Consider the following 16,261-nt stretch of genomic DNA (forward strand, 5'->3'; position numbering starts at 1 on the left):
ATCCAATTTATATAATCTTCATTACGTAAGTAACTCAGTGCAGGACAAATTACAATGCAGAAGATAATCATTTATTTATAGAGTGATCAGAGCTAAAGATATTCTGTAGCATTTCTGAATCAGTTTTACTTTATACATATATTACCTTCTTTATGCAGATTCTTGGTTGTAAATAATTATTTTTGATTTTGATATCTTTAAGGTATTGTTAATTTTGTAAAACAATGGAATACTTTACAACATTGTTGCTTCAGACAATTTTTAAAAATATATATTTGCCAGTTGTCCTTCTGAAGATAATAGAGCAAATTTTTCCTTCCTATGTTTGGTTCAGGTGTTTGGAGCAGAAATAATTTGTGTAATCTCATCGTGGCTACACCCAGCGTTTGCATCCTAGCAAATGGTTTTACTAGCTAGCTTCTCCTGCTCTTCATACTGCTTCAGGATCATCCTCAAATGCAAAGATAAACCCAACTACTTTTCTACAGTACAAACCATCTTTCCTTTCATAACAAATAAGCAAAGCTCCTGGTCTTCATTGTCCACAAGATTCAGACCTTTTAATGACCTGTGTCCAGTACTTCCCTTCCATTCCCTAGGCAACTGGGATAAATTATAAGGTTTCCCCTTGGCCTGTCCGAACTTAGACCTTTCCTCACATTGCATCTTTTCTCCTACTTTTCAAAGTAACCTTAAATCTCTAATCAAACTTTTAATCCAAAAGCAGTATCATTACCATCAACAAAGCTTGTCCTTTTATCCCCTTTTCTCAATGTCCAGTGTAAAACAATGATTTACTTCAAAATACTGCATTCACTGTTAACAACACAGTCTCCTCTACTGTGGGGAAGCCAAACATGTACATTTTGAATGACCACACTGTACAAATCAATCTACAGGCATGAGCTCAATTTTCTGTTCAACATACTACTATAAAATTAATTATCCATTATATTCTCACTCCCACTTCTGTGTCCTCTGCCTCCTTCACTTGCGAAGCTCAATATGAGCTCAAGAAACAGCAACTTGTCTTTTGACTGAGCACATTACAACCTTCTGGTATGTATGATTCCTGTATAAGATCAATCTCACTTTTACAACACCGAAGTCAAAGTTTATTCAATATATGTACACTGTTATTTATTTATTTATCTATCTATCTACTTATTTATTTTGCCTTCTATATTATGTATTGGATGGAACTGCTGCTGCTGTTAACACATTTCACGTCACATGCCGCTGATAATAAACTTGTTTCTGATAGTTTATTGTCGCATGACCAAGAGCATGTATGCACAGATGCAAGGGGAAACTTACTTGCAGCACCATCACAGGTACATAACATCATGTAAGCAACATTCATAATAAAAAAAACATAAAAAATACGGAAATTTTTACAAGGAAGAACACAACTGGAAAAAATAGTGCCAAGTGATCAAAGTATTCATGGTCGCAAACACGAGGAAATCTGCAGATGCTGGAAATTCGTGTAGCTCAAAGTATTCATAGTCTTTCTGCGCCGCCAGGTTCAGGAACAGTTATCATCCCTTAACCATCAGCACTTGAAACAAAGGGGATAACTTCACATGCCCCATCTTTGAACTGTACCCACAACCTATGGATTCACTTTCACGGACTCTTCATCTCATGCACATTATATCTATTGCTTATTTATTATTGTTTCTATTCGTCCTTGCACAGTTTGGTGTTTTCTGCACTCTGGTTGAACATCCTAGGTCTTTCATTGATCCTTTTATGGTTATTATTCTATAGATTTACTGAATATGTCCATAAGAAAATGAATCTCAGGGTTGTATATGGTGACATATATGTACTTTGATAATAAATTTACTTTGAACTTTTCAACTTTGTTTCTATGCTGAGGTACTGATTAGAGTTGTGAAGGCTGGTTAAAGAAGTGAACAGTTGAGGAATGTAGCTGTTCTTCAACACAGCCATGTGTGGACTTGAGGCTTCTGCACCTCCTGCCAAAAGGAATGGATTAAGTTTCAGAAGGAAAAAGGCTGAGGCAAGGGTGGCGTCAGGCATTGTTATGGAAGTGGATCTCGGATATCTTAGTGATGATGCTGATATGGAGAATGAATCTCACCTCAGGGTTACAACTGATACCAACATTGTGAATGGCCTTATTACACTTCAAGTAAGTTATGCTTAGGATTTCAAACAATGGTTTGAAAAAATACTTGGCTCCTCTGATGTTGGGGCAGTAAAAAGTTCTCTCACAACTTCGTTGTTTTGGATTCAAAGTTCATTGGGAGTCAAGTTTGTTGCATTATGCACAAGTGCATATATGCACAGGAACAGCACAGGGATACTCCATCATACAAGCATACAAGCAGTATTCACAAGTATTCAGTCTGACCTGCATGAAGTCTGCACATCCCTCTGTGATCACATGGGCTTTCTCTGGTGCTTTCGTTTTGCCACACATCAAAAACGCGTGGATTAGTTGATTAACTGGCCACTGCAACTTGCCCTTAATGTAGTAGTAGTAGTAGTAGTAACAGAAACCAAGAAGAGCTGATATGAATATGTAAAAAGAAATGTACTTTATGGTTGGCATGAACTTAGTGGTGGAAAGGCCTGTCTTCATACACTAGGAATGACTCAGTGACGATAAGGGTCAAAACAGGCTCTACTGGGTACAACCAGGGATAACATTGTTTCTGTGGAATTTGAACTTTCCGACATTGCTATGAGCCAGCATACAGATTAGCAAAAGGAAAAGCCCAAAAATTGATCCTTGAGATAAGGTACATGCCATGGAAGAGAAGCTAATGTTGTTGACTTTTTTTTGCCTGCAACAGTAGATTGCAATCGAACCAGGTCAGTGCACTGGCCATTGACAAGTGGGAATGGGAGCAAGGCATAGGGACAGATTACATGCTCAACCCAGTCACAGGCTTCTAGTAAATTGAAAAGGATGAAGATGAATTGATCACCTCTATCACAATCATATATGATATAAGCAGCTTTGATAGAAAGTTTTGTTATCATGTGTGGACAGAAATCTGACTGGAAAAATTCTAATGAATTTCAACATAACTTAGGTAGAAGGATAAATTGCTACAACGTATTTGAGAACTTTGGAGAGGAAAGTGAGATTGGAACTGATGATGGAGACTTAAGAGCCAAAGTTTGGAATTTTAGTGACAAAGAGAGTGCAGAATCTGGAATTTGAAACTACAAATGACACCTTGGCTCAAAATATCTACTTATGCCTTTTGCCTCCATAGATGCTATTTGACCCTTGAGTTTTTCAAATATTCTGTTTTATGTTTTAGATTTCTGGAAGAGAATGACAATGGCAGGTTTGAAGAAGAGTATGTGTTTATAAACTGCAAAGAAAATGGAACAGTATGTGGGCTCAAACATGTTGAGGTGAGAATTGACTTACCGGGCATCTGTAGACTCACTAATTCATTCAATAAACATTATGGGGAAATCTACTTTTCAGTCTTGAAACTTCAGCTGAGAATGGTTAACAATTTTGGTAAAGTGGTCAGTGTTTTTTTTCAGGATTATGATCAAATTCAGTATGCTTTTTGCCAAAAACACATAGCAGGTCCTGTAATCATTCATGATTTTAAGTAACAAGGTGATCTCACTTTGTTTATCAATTCACAGAGGGAGTTTGAAAGAATTACCTATATCCTTAAGTTGATCCTGAATCTTTTAATATAATTTCAGTTTTTCTGACCTTTGTTATTGAATTGTTCTAATTACTTTGATTCAAACAACTTTCTTTAATTGTCATCTGTTTCAATGCTTACAATGATAGCTTTGAGGTGCAAGTTCTATCATTTTTATGTCTAGACTCATTAAGTTGAGGAATAATCTCTCAGGTACCTCTGTTCTTGCCCTGATATCATGATACAACATTTTTGTCTTTGATCTCATTTTTATTTATCTTTTTTAGAGTTATTCCCTGCAGTAAAACAGTTAATCCCTACTGCTGATTTTTATTGCTGTAACTACAATGCTTCCGATGGAAACCATATACTTCATTATTTGTGAGAGAAGAGGAAGCGAAAACCCACTACTCAGCTGTATTCTGAACATAGTATTGATTTTCACATTCAATATTTATTTTGTGAAGCCTACCTGCACTCATAATCCCTCAAGTAATAATTCCCAACAATCAATTAAAAACTTGGAAATACCTGTATAATAACGAAATGACCTTTCTAATGACTGATCTAGAAAGCATTACATGTACTAAATGTCAGGCAGATTATTTGATAGTCATCATTTCCAAAAGCGAACAGCAAGGATCTAATAAAACTGAATTTTTTGCATCAAATAGTTGTTACGTAAAAAGTCGCGCTGCTGCCTCACAGGCTGGGTGATCCTGGTTCAATGCTGACCTCAGGCTCAGGAAGTGTGGAGACTGTATAGTCTTCCTGTGATCATGTGTATTTCTTTTAGGTGTTCTGGTATACTTTTACTTCCCACATTCTGAAAACACTTTTATCAGACACCGTAAAAAAAAAAGCCTCTAGTGTGTAAATTGACTGGTAGAATCTGGGGAGAGCTGATAGAAATATGGGGGATATAAAATGAGTTTGGATAGGATTAGTGTAAATGGGTGCTTGATAGTTGGTGTGGACTCACTAGCTAAAGGTCAATTTACTCTGCTGTCTCTCTTTGACTGGATATATACTGTGTGCTTGAAATTGAATCATTGTGTCTTAACAATGCTCATCATAAAAATCAGATAAAAAATAAAGATTATTTCTTTTTGGAAAGAGATGAATCTAATTGAACAGCATAGGCATGACGAACTGAGTGATTTTGTTCTCTGTTGTACCATTTTATGATGTCAGGGTTTGCACCACCCTACCCTCCACACCCACATCCACACACACACAAATTTTTTTTTCAGAATTTGGTTCCCCAGCAATTTTTGAATCCCATATGTGCACGGAGTTCAGTAGTCAGTAGCTCTGATTATTATTTTTCTGAAAGATCTCATCAATGACCAAATTCATTGAACTGCACTGTGATTTGATCTCACAGCCTGTGTTATGAGCCCAAGATTATAATCATTACAGAATCCTTACAAACACTTCATGCTTTACTTCTATCAGCATTATATTTTCTCCACTGATAGTTTTGATGCAGATGGAATTCCCATGGTTACTGTACACATGAATGAAAAATATTTCACCATCAATCTCTCCCACAGAGCACATAAACATAGATATTTATGTATATGTTAAATTTTCATATTTGGAGAAATATATTGTACTTTGACAAAACTATAAATGTATAACATAAAACAGTATATCAGATGATACGATAGTGCAGAGTTTTAACACAGTGCACTATCATATCATCAGTTCTGCAACACTTGATGCTTGTGCTGCTGAGGAATATGAATAAATGGATAACTTTATATACGTTACATAAATTGTTACAGTACAAAAGGAAATTATTAAATCCACTGTCACTCGGTTGCATTGCTGATAAAGTTGTCCATTCATTCTTATTCCCACACTGCTTAACATTGCAATATATTGCATTAGTTTTCATTTAGAGCATAAAATCTTGCCTCCCATAAACTTTCCATCAGCTTAAACACAACACGTTGCTATCCATAAAACATTCAAGAAGCCCAGCTTTTGCAACAAAGCATCTTGAACCTAAAGAATTTGGCAAAGCAATTGAGCATCTCCTTAACATTCGCAAGAATGACAAGTTCTTCATTAGCAATGCATAGTTGGAATAGTAAATTCCATGCCAATCCAATTACAGAAAATTAAATAATGAAAGACGAACATTGAGGAAGGCTAAGAGAAATTAACAAAATATTTCTCAAACTCTCCAGCAAAATATTAGCAAACTGAAGGAATAAGAATCCACTCAATATCAAAGAGATAGCTGGTCAGCAGTTAATCCTAGTCATGTTATAAAGTGTGTACTTGGACTACATAAACAAATATTAACATTTTTGATTCATCTTGTTTATCTGGGATAAGTACAAGAATATTTGACCATTCAAAATGTTTGATTGTAAGTTGTTGGTGGAATACTGTTCCCTAACCATCAAGAGAGCAGATGATTTCAGAAGCTATACTATGGACTTCTGTTATTAACAGCATATGGATCTAAGGAAGTTGCTATCCAATTTGCACACAATGCCCAGTGTTGTTAACTTCTACTATTTGGAAAAACAATTCCAACCCATTCAGTTTTCTGTTTCAACCATGATGTCTGAAGACTCTTCATAAAAATAACTCAAAAGAGAGAAATTGAAGATAACATTTTCTTATCTTCCAGCACTAAACGCAATTCCCACACTATTCAGTCCCAGGCAACAAAATTACTTTAACATTTCATAGTCACCTACAGTGGTTTAAAACCAGAACAAGATGTATAAAACAGTCAACAACAAAATGCATAGAGTGAAAAGATCATCGTTGGGCCCTAGTATTACAGACAAGTTGGTTATATCATCTCCGGAAAGTTATATGTATGGTGCAGAGCTGAGCAAAACTGGCAGCAATGAACAGCCACATTCAAAGTATTAAAGACTGAAATCTCTTCATATATCTAGGCTTCAGGTATGTTCACTTACAACAGACATGCATTTAAGGCTTCAATGTTTGAATTGTTTTACAAGTGGGATAATTGTTTCCATGTCTAATTGTGATCCATTAAAAAGTCAATTATTTTCACAATAATCTTTCATCCTCGTTTTCAAATCTGTCCACTGTCTCTTCCCCTCACTTCCTCTGTAATTTTCTAACCCTGTAACCCATTATGGACTCTGAATACTTCTACAGGCTTCTTAGGCTTGTTGAAGATACTCGCGTTCTTTTGTCCCTTCAGTTAGCAGTCAAGCCTTTATCTGTAAAACATCTGGGCTCTGGAATTAAACCTCCCTAACTTCCTTTAAAGTGCTTCTTGAAACTTACTCTACATAAGCTGTTAGACATCTGTATGAACTCTAAGTGGCCCAGTGACAATTTTTGTCTGTTAATATTGATGTCTAACAGCTTACATCTTTACAGCTTTCATTGCAAAATAGATTCATTTTTACCCACCAGCGCTTAACATATGCTGTGCTCAAGATTCAGTGGCTCCATGTAATGGATGTAAATGAACAAAAGTGAATGCAACTGCCTGCTAATCTTTGCACATTGACAACAAGGGACCAAAGAGGTTGATCTTTTTAAAAAAATTCCTGCCTGATCTGTCTTGATGAAGTTTCACAGCACTAAATGATTGTAAAATGTTAAGAGATCACCGTCTCTTGGTAACAAGAATCATTGCTACTTAAGCCAGGAAGGCAGGTCTTGTGAAACAAGTTGGTCAGCTTGCCTTTGCATTGTTTGTTTTTAAATTATAACCTGTACAGTGCATTTTACTGTCCAATTTTAACATGTTTTTACTCTCTTTTTAAAGAATCATAAGACAGAATTGTTTCAAGGTTAAACAGCACACTACAAACATTCAAGAATAAAATTTATTCCATTTATAATGTCATTAAAGGTCATGTTTACAACCAATTCTATCATTACCAATCCTGTTTGGTGACAAGTTTTCCAACTATCAGTTCAATTCATGATCACTTGAAGTTAGGTATTTACACACTAAGTTGTTAATGAAATTACTTATGAAAAGGTCAAATGAAACCTTCATTTTATGGCTTTTCATTTTGTTCTAAACAGAATGGCTCCTAAGGGAACGCTAGATACAATACTTAAGAAAAATGGAAGAGCAATCAGCCAGAAGTAAAGGGATCACTCAATCTCATGTAAAATCAAAAGTATCACTGCCATCACCAATCTGACTGGAAACACAAGTTGAGCTAATTATCCACCCAATGCCTGGAATGAAAAATGCGAATCTGCTGCTGCAAGTTATTATCAAATTTCATTTCACTTAGGCAAAAAAGTAACAAGAGCAAGGATTGGGCAATGGAGAAGGTCGAAATACACATCCACTTAAATCTGTGCTTATTTGATCCCAGTTCTGTACTGATTTCTGACTAATTTCATTTAGAGTCTTTGTTTACACAGTTTGCCCAGAAATTCACTGAATTCTGATCATAGTTCACCATGCTTTCCACAATCATGAATGCATTGAGCATGACTAGGAGGGTTGGAATTTCAATGTATATATGCTAGCCGTTCTTGAAAAAGCCAAACAGGATATGACCCTATTTTCTCCATTCATGATTCCACAGAGCAAACGCAAAATGCAGGAGGGACACACAGCAGGTCATGTAGCATCCATGGAAAGCCGTAAACACTCGACATTTTGGGCCGAGACTCTTTAACAGGATTGGAAAAAAAATAAGAAGTCAGATTAAGAAGATGGGGGAATGCAGGAAGAAGTACAAGGTGGTCAGTGATAGGTGAAACCGGGAGCGGAGGAGAGGAGTGAAGTAAAGAGCTGGGAAGTTGATTGGTGAAAGAGATAAAGGGCTGGAGGAGGGGGAAATCTGTTGGATAAGGTAGAAGATCATGGAGGAAAGGGAAGGAGGAGGAGCACCAGAGGGTGGTAATGGGCAGATAAGGAAAAAGTCGAGAGAGAGAAACAGAAATAGGGAATGGTGAAGGGGGAGGGGCAATCACAGAAAGTTTGAGAAATCAATGTTCATGCCGTCAGGTTGGAGGCTATGTAGCTGGAATATAAGGTGTTGCTTCTCTAATCTGAGTGTCGCCTCATCATAGCAGTAGAGGAAGCCATGGACTGACATGTGAGAATGGGAATGGGAAGTGGAAATGAAATGGGTGGCTACAGTGAGATCCTGCTTTTTCTGGCAGACGAAGCAGTCTCTCAATCTACGTCGGGTCTCACAGAAACTGAGGAATTTATCTGGAGCTTAGTTCTTCAAATGAAATACTTACATACTGTAGGTGTCTAGGAATGTGTTCATTCAAATATATAATTCAACATTTATAAGTACCCAGTTTTATATCCAGAAATCATGGGAAAACGGCTATAAATTTGAAGTTAGTGACATGGTCCGGTCCGTGAAGTCCGCATTCTGGTTCACGGTCCGGTCCATCGACCCTTGCTCCAGGTTTTCCTGTCTACCCTGTTTCTGTTCCTGTTGAGCACTAACTGAGGCAGCCGATTCTCGTTGGGGCTGCATAAATACCTCCAGAGACCAGGGCGTGGCTGCTGGATTGTTCTTGTCCTTTCTCCTTGTTTCCTTCCCCTGCCTTCTGTTTCCTTGCCTGAAGCCTTGCCTTGTCTTGCTGGTAACTCTCGCCTCGCCTTGCCTGAAGTTCTTGTCTCGCCTTGCATTGTCTGAAGCCTTGGCTAGTCTTGCCGGTAACTCTCGCCTCGCCTCGCCTAAAGTCTTGTCTTGGAGCCACCTGGTACCTAGCTCCCTTTCTGTCCCTTGCCTCTGCTGGGTAAGCCAGGCCGTATTGCCGTTACTCTGCAGTTGTTTCTGTCCCTTCCTGTCCCTTGCCTCCGTCGGGTAAGCCAGGCTGTATTGCCGTTACCCTGCGGTTGGTTCTGTCCCTTCCTGTCCCTTGCCTCCATCGGGTAAGCCAGGCCATCTTGCCGTTACCTTACGGTTGGTTCTGTCCCTTGCCCCTGTCGGGTGGAGTACCACACCCTGCCCAGGAATACCGTGCCCTGCTCAGGAGTACCGCGCCCTGCCCAGGAGGAGCTTCAAGACCCCTAGCCTTGAGCCGCGCCCCAAGGCAAGCTTCAAGGCCCCAAGCCTCCAGTCTCTAGCCAAGTCTCACCTCAAGTCTTCAGCCTCCAGCCTCGCCTCAAGTCTCCAGCCTCCAGCTTTGCCTCAGGTCTCCAGCCTCCAGCCTCGCCTCAAGCCTCAAGCCTGAAGACTCCAGCCTCATCCTGCCTGCCAGCCAAGTCATGTCCTTGCCTAGTTCTGGGGTCCGAGCCAGAGGCGAGACCTAGGTTCTGGGTCCTTGTCCAGTCTCTGGCTCGGAGTCCAAGCCTGGGCTCCTAGCTCTCTTGTCCAGTCCTGTTCCGGGTTCCCGGTTTTCATATCCATGTCCTAGCCCTCACCCTGTATCCTAGTCCTGTCCCTAGTACTTCAGTGTCTGTGTCTTGCACTTGGGTCCGTTCCCAGCCACCTCGGTATGACAGTTACCTGAGAAAGTTATTGCCTTGAATCCATCTCTGCATAAAGGAAATGTAGAGATCACGATACCATGAACTAGATTTGTTTTATTTATTAGTTCATGACAAATGGCCATCAGGGGCAAAGCTAGCATTTGTTAACAATGAGAAGCTGGCACTGAGCTCCTGTTTTGAACAACTGCATGATATTTAGCAAATTTAGGATAAAACATAATCAGCAATAAGAAAGCTCAAGATAAAATTGGATATTTGATTTAGTGTGCATTCTGAGTACTGCTATAGTTTGCTGTTAATAGAACACAACAACTGAAATACAATCAGGATTGCAGTGCAGGTGCCCTGTGCTGGAAATTATACTGGATGTGACGTGATTCTGATAATTTTGTCTTGACAAGCATACTTTTTTTGTAATTTGGTACATTTGTGCAACTTTATAGAAGATAATCATATTTCTGTTTTCATTCAAACATATTTCTTGCATTTATAGTGGCAAATTATAAACAGTTAAACATGGGTTCCAGATTCTACCTGTGACCAGCATGATTTAAAACCACAGAGTGACTTTAGACTATGTTCAACTATTTATTACTTTCAAATGATAAGTACTAGTCATTTTCATAATGAATTAGACATCTGTTGATAACAAACAAAATCAGTTATGCGCAACAAAAAAAAAAGCAATCTGAAGAGTTTACTCATCAGTTGAATCTCATCATGTGGACTCGGACACGAGGATAGTTTTGTGCGCAGTGCACACACTAAATCTTGAACCGACACCAAAGATTTCATTAGACTCAACAGTAAGTGGTCTGGGATATATCTCATTTTGTTAGTGTTCCTTGATTTTGCTTGCGCAGGTATGGTTGATTCCACAGGGATTGCAACGATAGTGTAGAAGCTACCTCAATGTTTCTGTCTGTACCATGTTATCTTATAATTATAAATTATGCTGAAATTGTACTTTATTTCTGCAATATTTTCGCTGTTTTGCTTTAACTAAATGTGGAATTAGGCATTAGCATTGCCAGACAATAAGGAGTTTGAGAGCATGGCAGTAAACCAAGAAGAAATCTTAAGAAATTTACACCTGGTGCAATTGCATCTTCTCTCAAATTCTACCAGTGGTAGTCATCACCACTCAGTATCTGAATAAAAAAATAAGTCAAAATAAAGCAAAGCTCTTTCTTTTCTGTTTACTTCACTTCAATTAATCAGTATTCCTTGTTAACAGTGCTTAAAATGGTATAGTTTAATAAATGGTTAAGTGAAAAAAGTGCTTAACAGTGATTAAGATGTGGAAATGATAGATCTATACAGAAAGCAATTTCTCTTAACTTTTCACTTCTTAGCTTCAAATGTAATTTCAAATGAATGTGGCTTCCCTCTTGTTCCCCAAATAAAGAAAAAAAGTTTTTCTATATTCATAGAAATCCTTTGAAGTTTTAGACATATCTACTAAATTGAATTCTAGCTTCTTTGTTTCAATTATCTCCCCATTCCTCATGAGCATATTTTCTCATCCAAGTATCAACCACCTGAATCTACTCCCTTCTCTCTTAAAGGCTCTGATATACATTCCATAATGGAGTGCTTGTCCCTGTTTCTGAATATTGGATATCCTTTTAAATGATCAAATACACAAGGATAAGTTTTCATTCTGATTTCTGTGTTGCATATAATGTATGTTATTAGTAAAATAATGAAATACTGAGTGAAACTAAATACAACAATATCTCTTGAAACTTGCTGTCTATAGATATGTTTATAGATTTGTATTGCAATATGCAACCAGATGCAAATTCTGTTGTGAAAATAATGGCTTTGGTTTTCTGTCCTTAACGAACTAGTTTGAGTGGTGTTTAGGAAATACATCAAGTACTCTGAAAGAAATAAAGAACACATGGCACGACTCTTTGGTGCTATCGTGGAAGGGACAGAAAAGGCCCTCTGGACAGTGTGTCTCAAATGGAAACATCTGATATTCAATGACTGCTTTCTCTTAGTACTTTTGGTTGTGTATGTGGCAACTGTATTGAGCCATATAGCTGCAGCTGTCAATGGTTGGCATACTTTAAATGCATTTGCTGCCAAAAGTATTTTTTATTTGCCACTGTGACCCACTAAATGCCACATCATGACAGCTTATGGGTAACTTAAAATAAATTTCCTGCTTTTCTATATCCATGCCCAACAAACTTTGTTAAACTTTGACTAAACCAATTACATTTACTATATGTTTTTGACAGGGTGCCAAGAGGGAGAAGTATGGGTGATGGATTAAGAGGGTAGGGTGAACATGAACCATATTGTGTGGGTGGAAAGAAGAAGCAGAGAAAGATTTCAGAGTGATGACGAGAAGTAAAATGTTGCAGGTATTCTAAATATAAATTGTGAGGTCCTGGGGACACGAATGAGATCACGATCTGACATGTACTGACCTTCTGTTGGAAGTTCTTGGAAGCTCTATAGGGAAGGGCTGTTCAGGTTGTTTAACTTCAAGTCCATGCCACAGGTGGAGCAAGAGGTGTTTGGGTGGGCTGTGGGGTGACAAAGATTGGGTGCAGGTGTAATATAGTTTTGAAGGTGATGTGCTCCGTTGACCACATAAAGTGAGATTTAGTTGCGATCCCAACAACTTGACTTCAGGCACAAGAGATTCTGAAGTTGTTGGAGATGGACTGCAGATTCTCAATACCATTCCCAATGCTCCTTTTCCACTTTGAACACTATAGTCTGGAATTCTGATGAACTTATAGGGATATTATTTATTTTCATAGTGAATTTTAAAATATCCATGAATAATTTTCTCTTGAAACCTGATTTGTCCTTTCTATAATAGAGCTTAGAGTGTCTGTTTTGGGCTTCTGCAGTTGGGGTGGGAACAATGTTACCTTTCCATCTAACCACTGGAGTTGGCTGAGTATAGTTATGACATCTGTGTTGGTAATATTGCCTGGGAGAGGATGCTGACATTGGTCACTTATTCTTCCAGTGTACTTGAAAGATTTTGCAAAGACATTATTGATGTCATCTCTCCAGTTCCTTGTGTGGCCTGCTGTAGACAGCCCATATCTCAGTGTACAGGAGAACAGACATTACATTATCCAGTAGATTATGAGCATTGTGCCTGTCTGATGTCTTACACTCTTCTCAAATAGCCAAAGATTTGTTGGTGCACTGAAAGAGTCAGTGAATTTAATCAGAAAGTTCTGTCATCTTTGAGATATGGCTTCCATGATAATGGGAGGCTGTCCACGATTTCCATCATGTTGTTGGGGAGGGTGAACTGTAGCATTGTGTACCCTAAACTGCTGTGTAGAGTACTATTCTTTCGCATTAGTTATCTGGAAGACCCATTCTCTCATATTCTTTAGTGGACAAATGGGTGATGATTAGGAGCTTGGTCTTGGGGCATACGTGTACATACTCTGTGCATATTGCAAATTAATGACTAATGCTGAGGGGAATGGTTCTGATTTGGAGGTGATAAAGGCTGATAGTTTCCCTCTGGACCTGTATAGCTGCTCAACTCCAGAAGGGAGCTTTTTGGAGGCTGGTACATCAGTGCATCAAGGAAGATATAGAAATGTTGGAGCCATTATTCAGCCTTGCTTGACACTGCTCTGCACTAAGATTCTGCTCTGAACCCGCAGGTTAGGATCTGAGTTTGTATGCAATCATGAAGCAACATATGAGAGGGAGATGATTATTTTGCAGGCAGCAAAGTTTGAAAAAGCTGCTCCATAGCCCCTCTCAATAACATAGTTGAAGATCTTGTGCAAAGTTAGAAAAAGCTATTGGTTGTTGCAGCTCCCTACATTCCCCTTGGAGTTGATGCTCTGTGAGAATCATATCCCTGTGGCTCTAGATGATTGGAATTCACACTGTGGTTCAGGGAGAAGTTCTTAAGCTACTGGGAGGAGATAGTTGAGGAGGACTCTGACATGAATGACTCTCCTCATGCAGATAACATGTACTTGCTGAAATCAGATTTCTCTCTAGTATCTGAAAACGGTTACCATAATGATTTCTCTAATATCTACTGACATATTCACACCACAATTACAGGGGAGTTGCTGTGCATCATACTGTCATGGGTGGGGTAATGCAGACTCATTGCGTTTTCCCATTCAGAAATGATATGTGTTAGCTATGCAGCAATTAAGTCTTATAATTATATTTGATGAAACTGAGTGTTGATTATGATAAAGCCATGTTCCAGCCATTTGGCAGGAAGAGTTGGCTCCCTCTACTTGATTCTTTCTAATCATATTTCTTGAAACAAGAACTTCTCCCTTGAAGTCACATTTTGCTCGAACTGAATCAAATCAGGTTCCTCAACTTCCTTCAGCAGATTCCATTTAAATATTGAATACACTTGAAGGGGATGATGGCCTCTCATACTGTACGCCAGGAATAATCTGCCCTCACTCATCCCTATTTTAAACCCAGGGAAGATTTCAAGACATTAACTCCGTCCAGTGCAGAGCAGAACTGCAGGGACACTAGTAACAAGGTGGTCACACCTTGCTCAAAGGAAAATGAGTATTAGTCAGCTATTGTAAAAGGTTAGTTAATAGCATAACTAAATTAGTTTTAACGTAGGTAACTAACTATTGCAATTTCAAATGCTTAGCGACTATTTCCAATCTTGACAGAAGCATAAATATTGAATATACCTCAGTGGGAATTTTAAAATAATATTTCGTTTGCAATCGTGGGTTATTTCTATGGTGTTGCCTCCTAAAGGTAAACAGTTGAAAGCAAACACACTTTAGCTGCGAATAATTTGAAAGGGAGGCAACTGAAAAATGTGGAAATGGTTCTCACTGGCACGCACACAAAAAAAGCACTTCAACCTGAGCCCTGGCAGGTCTGTACAATCTCGATGGGTCCTGTCCGTTCAATGGTATGTCGACTCCCAGCAACACATTTATTCAAGCACAGTGCCTTAAGACAATAAGAATATAACACAACGCGACATTAATTTATCAACATGCAAGCAAATGCTCAAGGAAGAATGCAGCTGAGATGAGTGCTTTTAAAATCTATTTCAAGATCACTATGTATTCTTTGTTGAAGTCTGCAAGTCATCAGATCAGGGATATTCCACCTGACTGCGAGACGGGAGAATGGCCGTGGAACAGGGCAGAAAGCCACACTTACCGCTCGTGTTCATAACGCAAACCTCCTTCACCCTCCTCCGCACCGAGATCACCAGTCACCTTACAAGTGTCAGGTCCCTGACGCTGACAGTCTCGGTGCTAGACGATAGATAATAGTTCCCTCTGTGATTGTATCATTTGTTTAAGGTGATAATCGTTCGAGCACCCGATTTCTCTGCCAGCTCCAATTTCTGGCTGTCAAGAGCCAACGGGATCTTTCTCTGTACAGTAGGGTGATGGACAAGGTCAAAGACTTGAAATAACCACACTGGGCTGGGCGTTCCCTCGTTGCCGATGATTTTCCCGACTCTAATCACAACACCGACGCACAGCTCCTCGCCAGCACTGATTTGGAGACAACCACCGGTTAATCCACCCACACACAATCATTAAGGATGTGCTCAAGACACAATCCCACAAGTGATCGTCTGCTGCTCGCCCTTCCTTGCAGCTACGCCGACCCGGCCGTTTCGCAGATGCACCGCAGCAGAATGGAGCTCCCCATCACATGCGAGCGGTCCGCTGTGCACGGAGTCATTGCTGGCATCGCCGTTGCCAAATCGGGGGAAAAAAAAGCTTTTGAGTGAAGCTGAGGAAAAATGTCAGCACCGGGGAGAGGCGGCGAGCAGCGAAATACTGCCACCTGCTGCCTTACAGTCTTAAAACAACAGCGCGCTCTCACGTTGGAGCAGGGAGAGACATTCCGAAGCTCTTCTCGGCAGAGGTGAGCGTTTTCTGGTACCACCCACCAGTTAGGCACTGGCCAGGACGAAATGGTTAATCCGCAGTTTCAGCATGCCGGTGAGAAATTGAAGTCACGGGCAGACACTAACCAGCGGCAAACAGTAATGAAAGCAAGACAAATTAAATTCTTGAACCCACAGATCGTCAAATGGGCAAGCTTTTTCCTACTGTGGTAGGACATTCGCATAACGACTTACATGCGAACGAGCAGGAGTTGGCAATCCACCACACATCAACATCCTCGCTGATCTTCT

The 16,261-nt window shown here is 39.4% G+C and overlaps 1 protein-coding gene across 1 annotated transcript in view; it reads right to left on the reverse strand.

The window, feature by feature from the left end:
* Positions 1-15,810, reverse strand: part of ablim3 (actin binding LIM protein family, member 3) — a 323,415-nt gene extending 307,605 nt beyond the window's left edge. Inside the window, exon 1 of the mRNA XM_072263720.1 lies at positions 15,265-15,810. Within this exon, the coding sequence (XP_072119821.1) occupies positions 15,265-15,277 (13 nt within the window). The 5' untranslated portion in view covers positions 15,278-15,810. The remainder of the gene's footprint in view (positions 1-15,264) is intronic.
* Positions 15,811-16,261: the final 451 nt, after the last annotated feature.

Source organism: Mobula birostris, chromosome 7 (genome assembly GCF_030028105.1).
Source record: "Mobula birostris isolate sMobBir1 chromosome 7, sMobBir1.hap1, whole genome shotgun sequence".
Taxonomy (NCBI): domain Eukaryota; kingdom Metazoa; phylum Chordata; class Chondrichthyes; order Myliobatiformes; family Myliobatidae; genus Mobula; species Mobula birostris.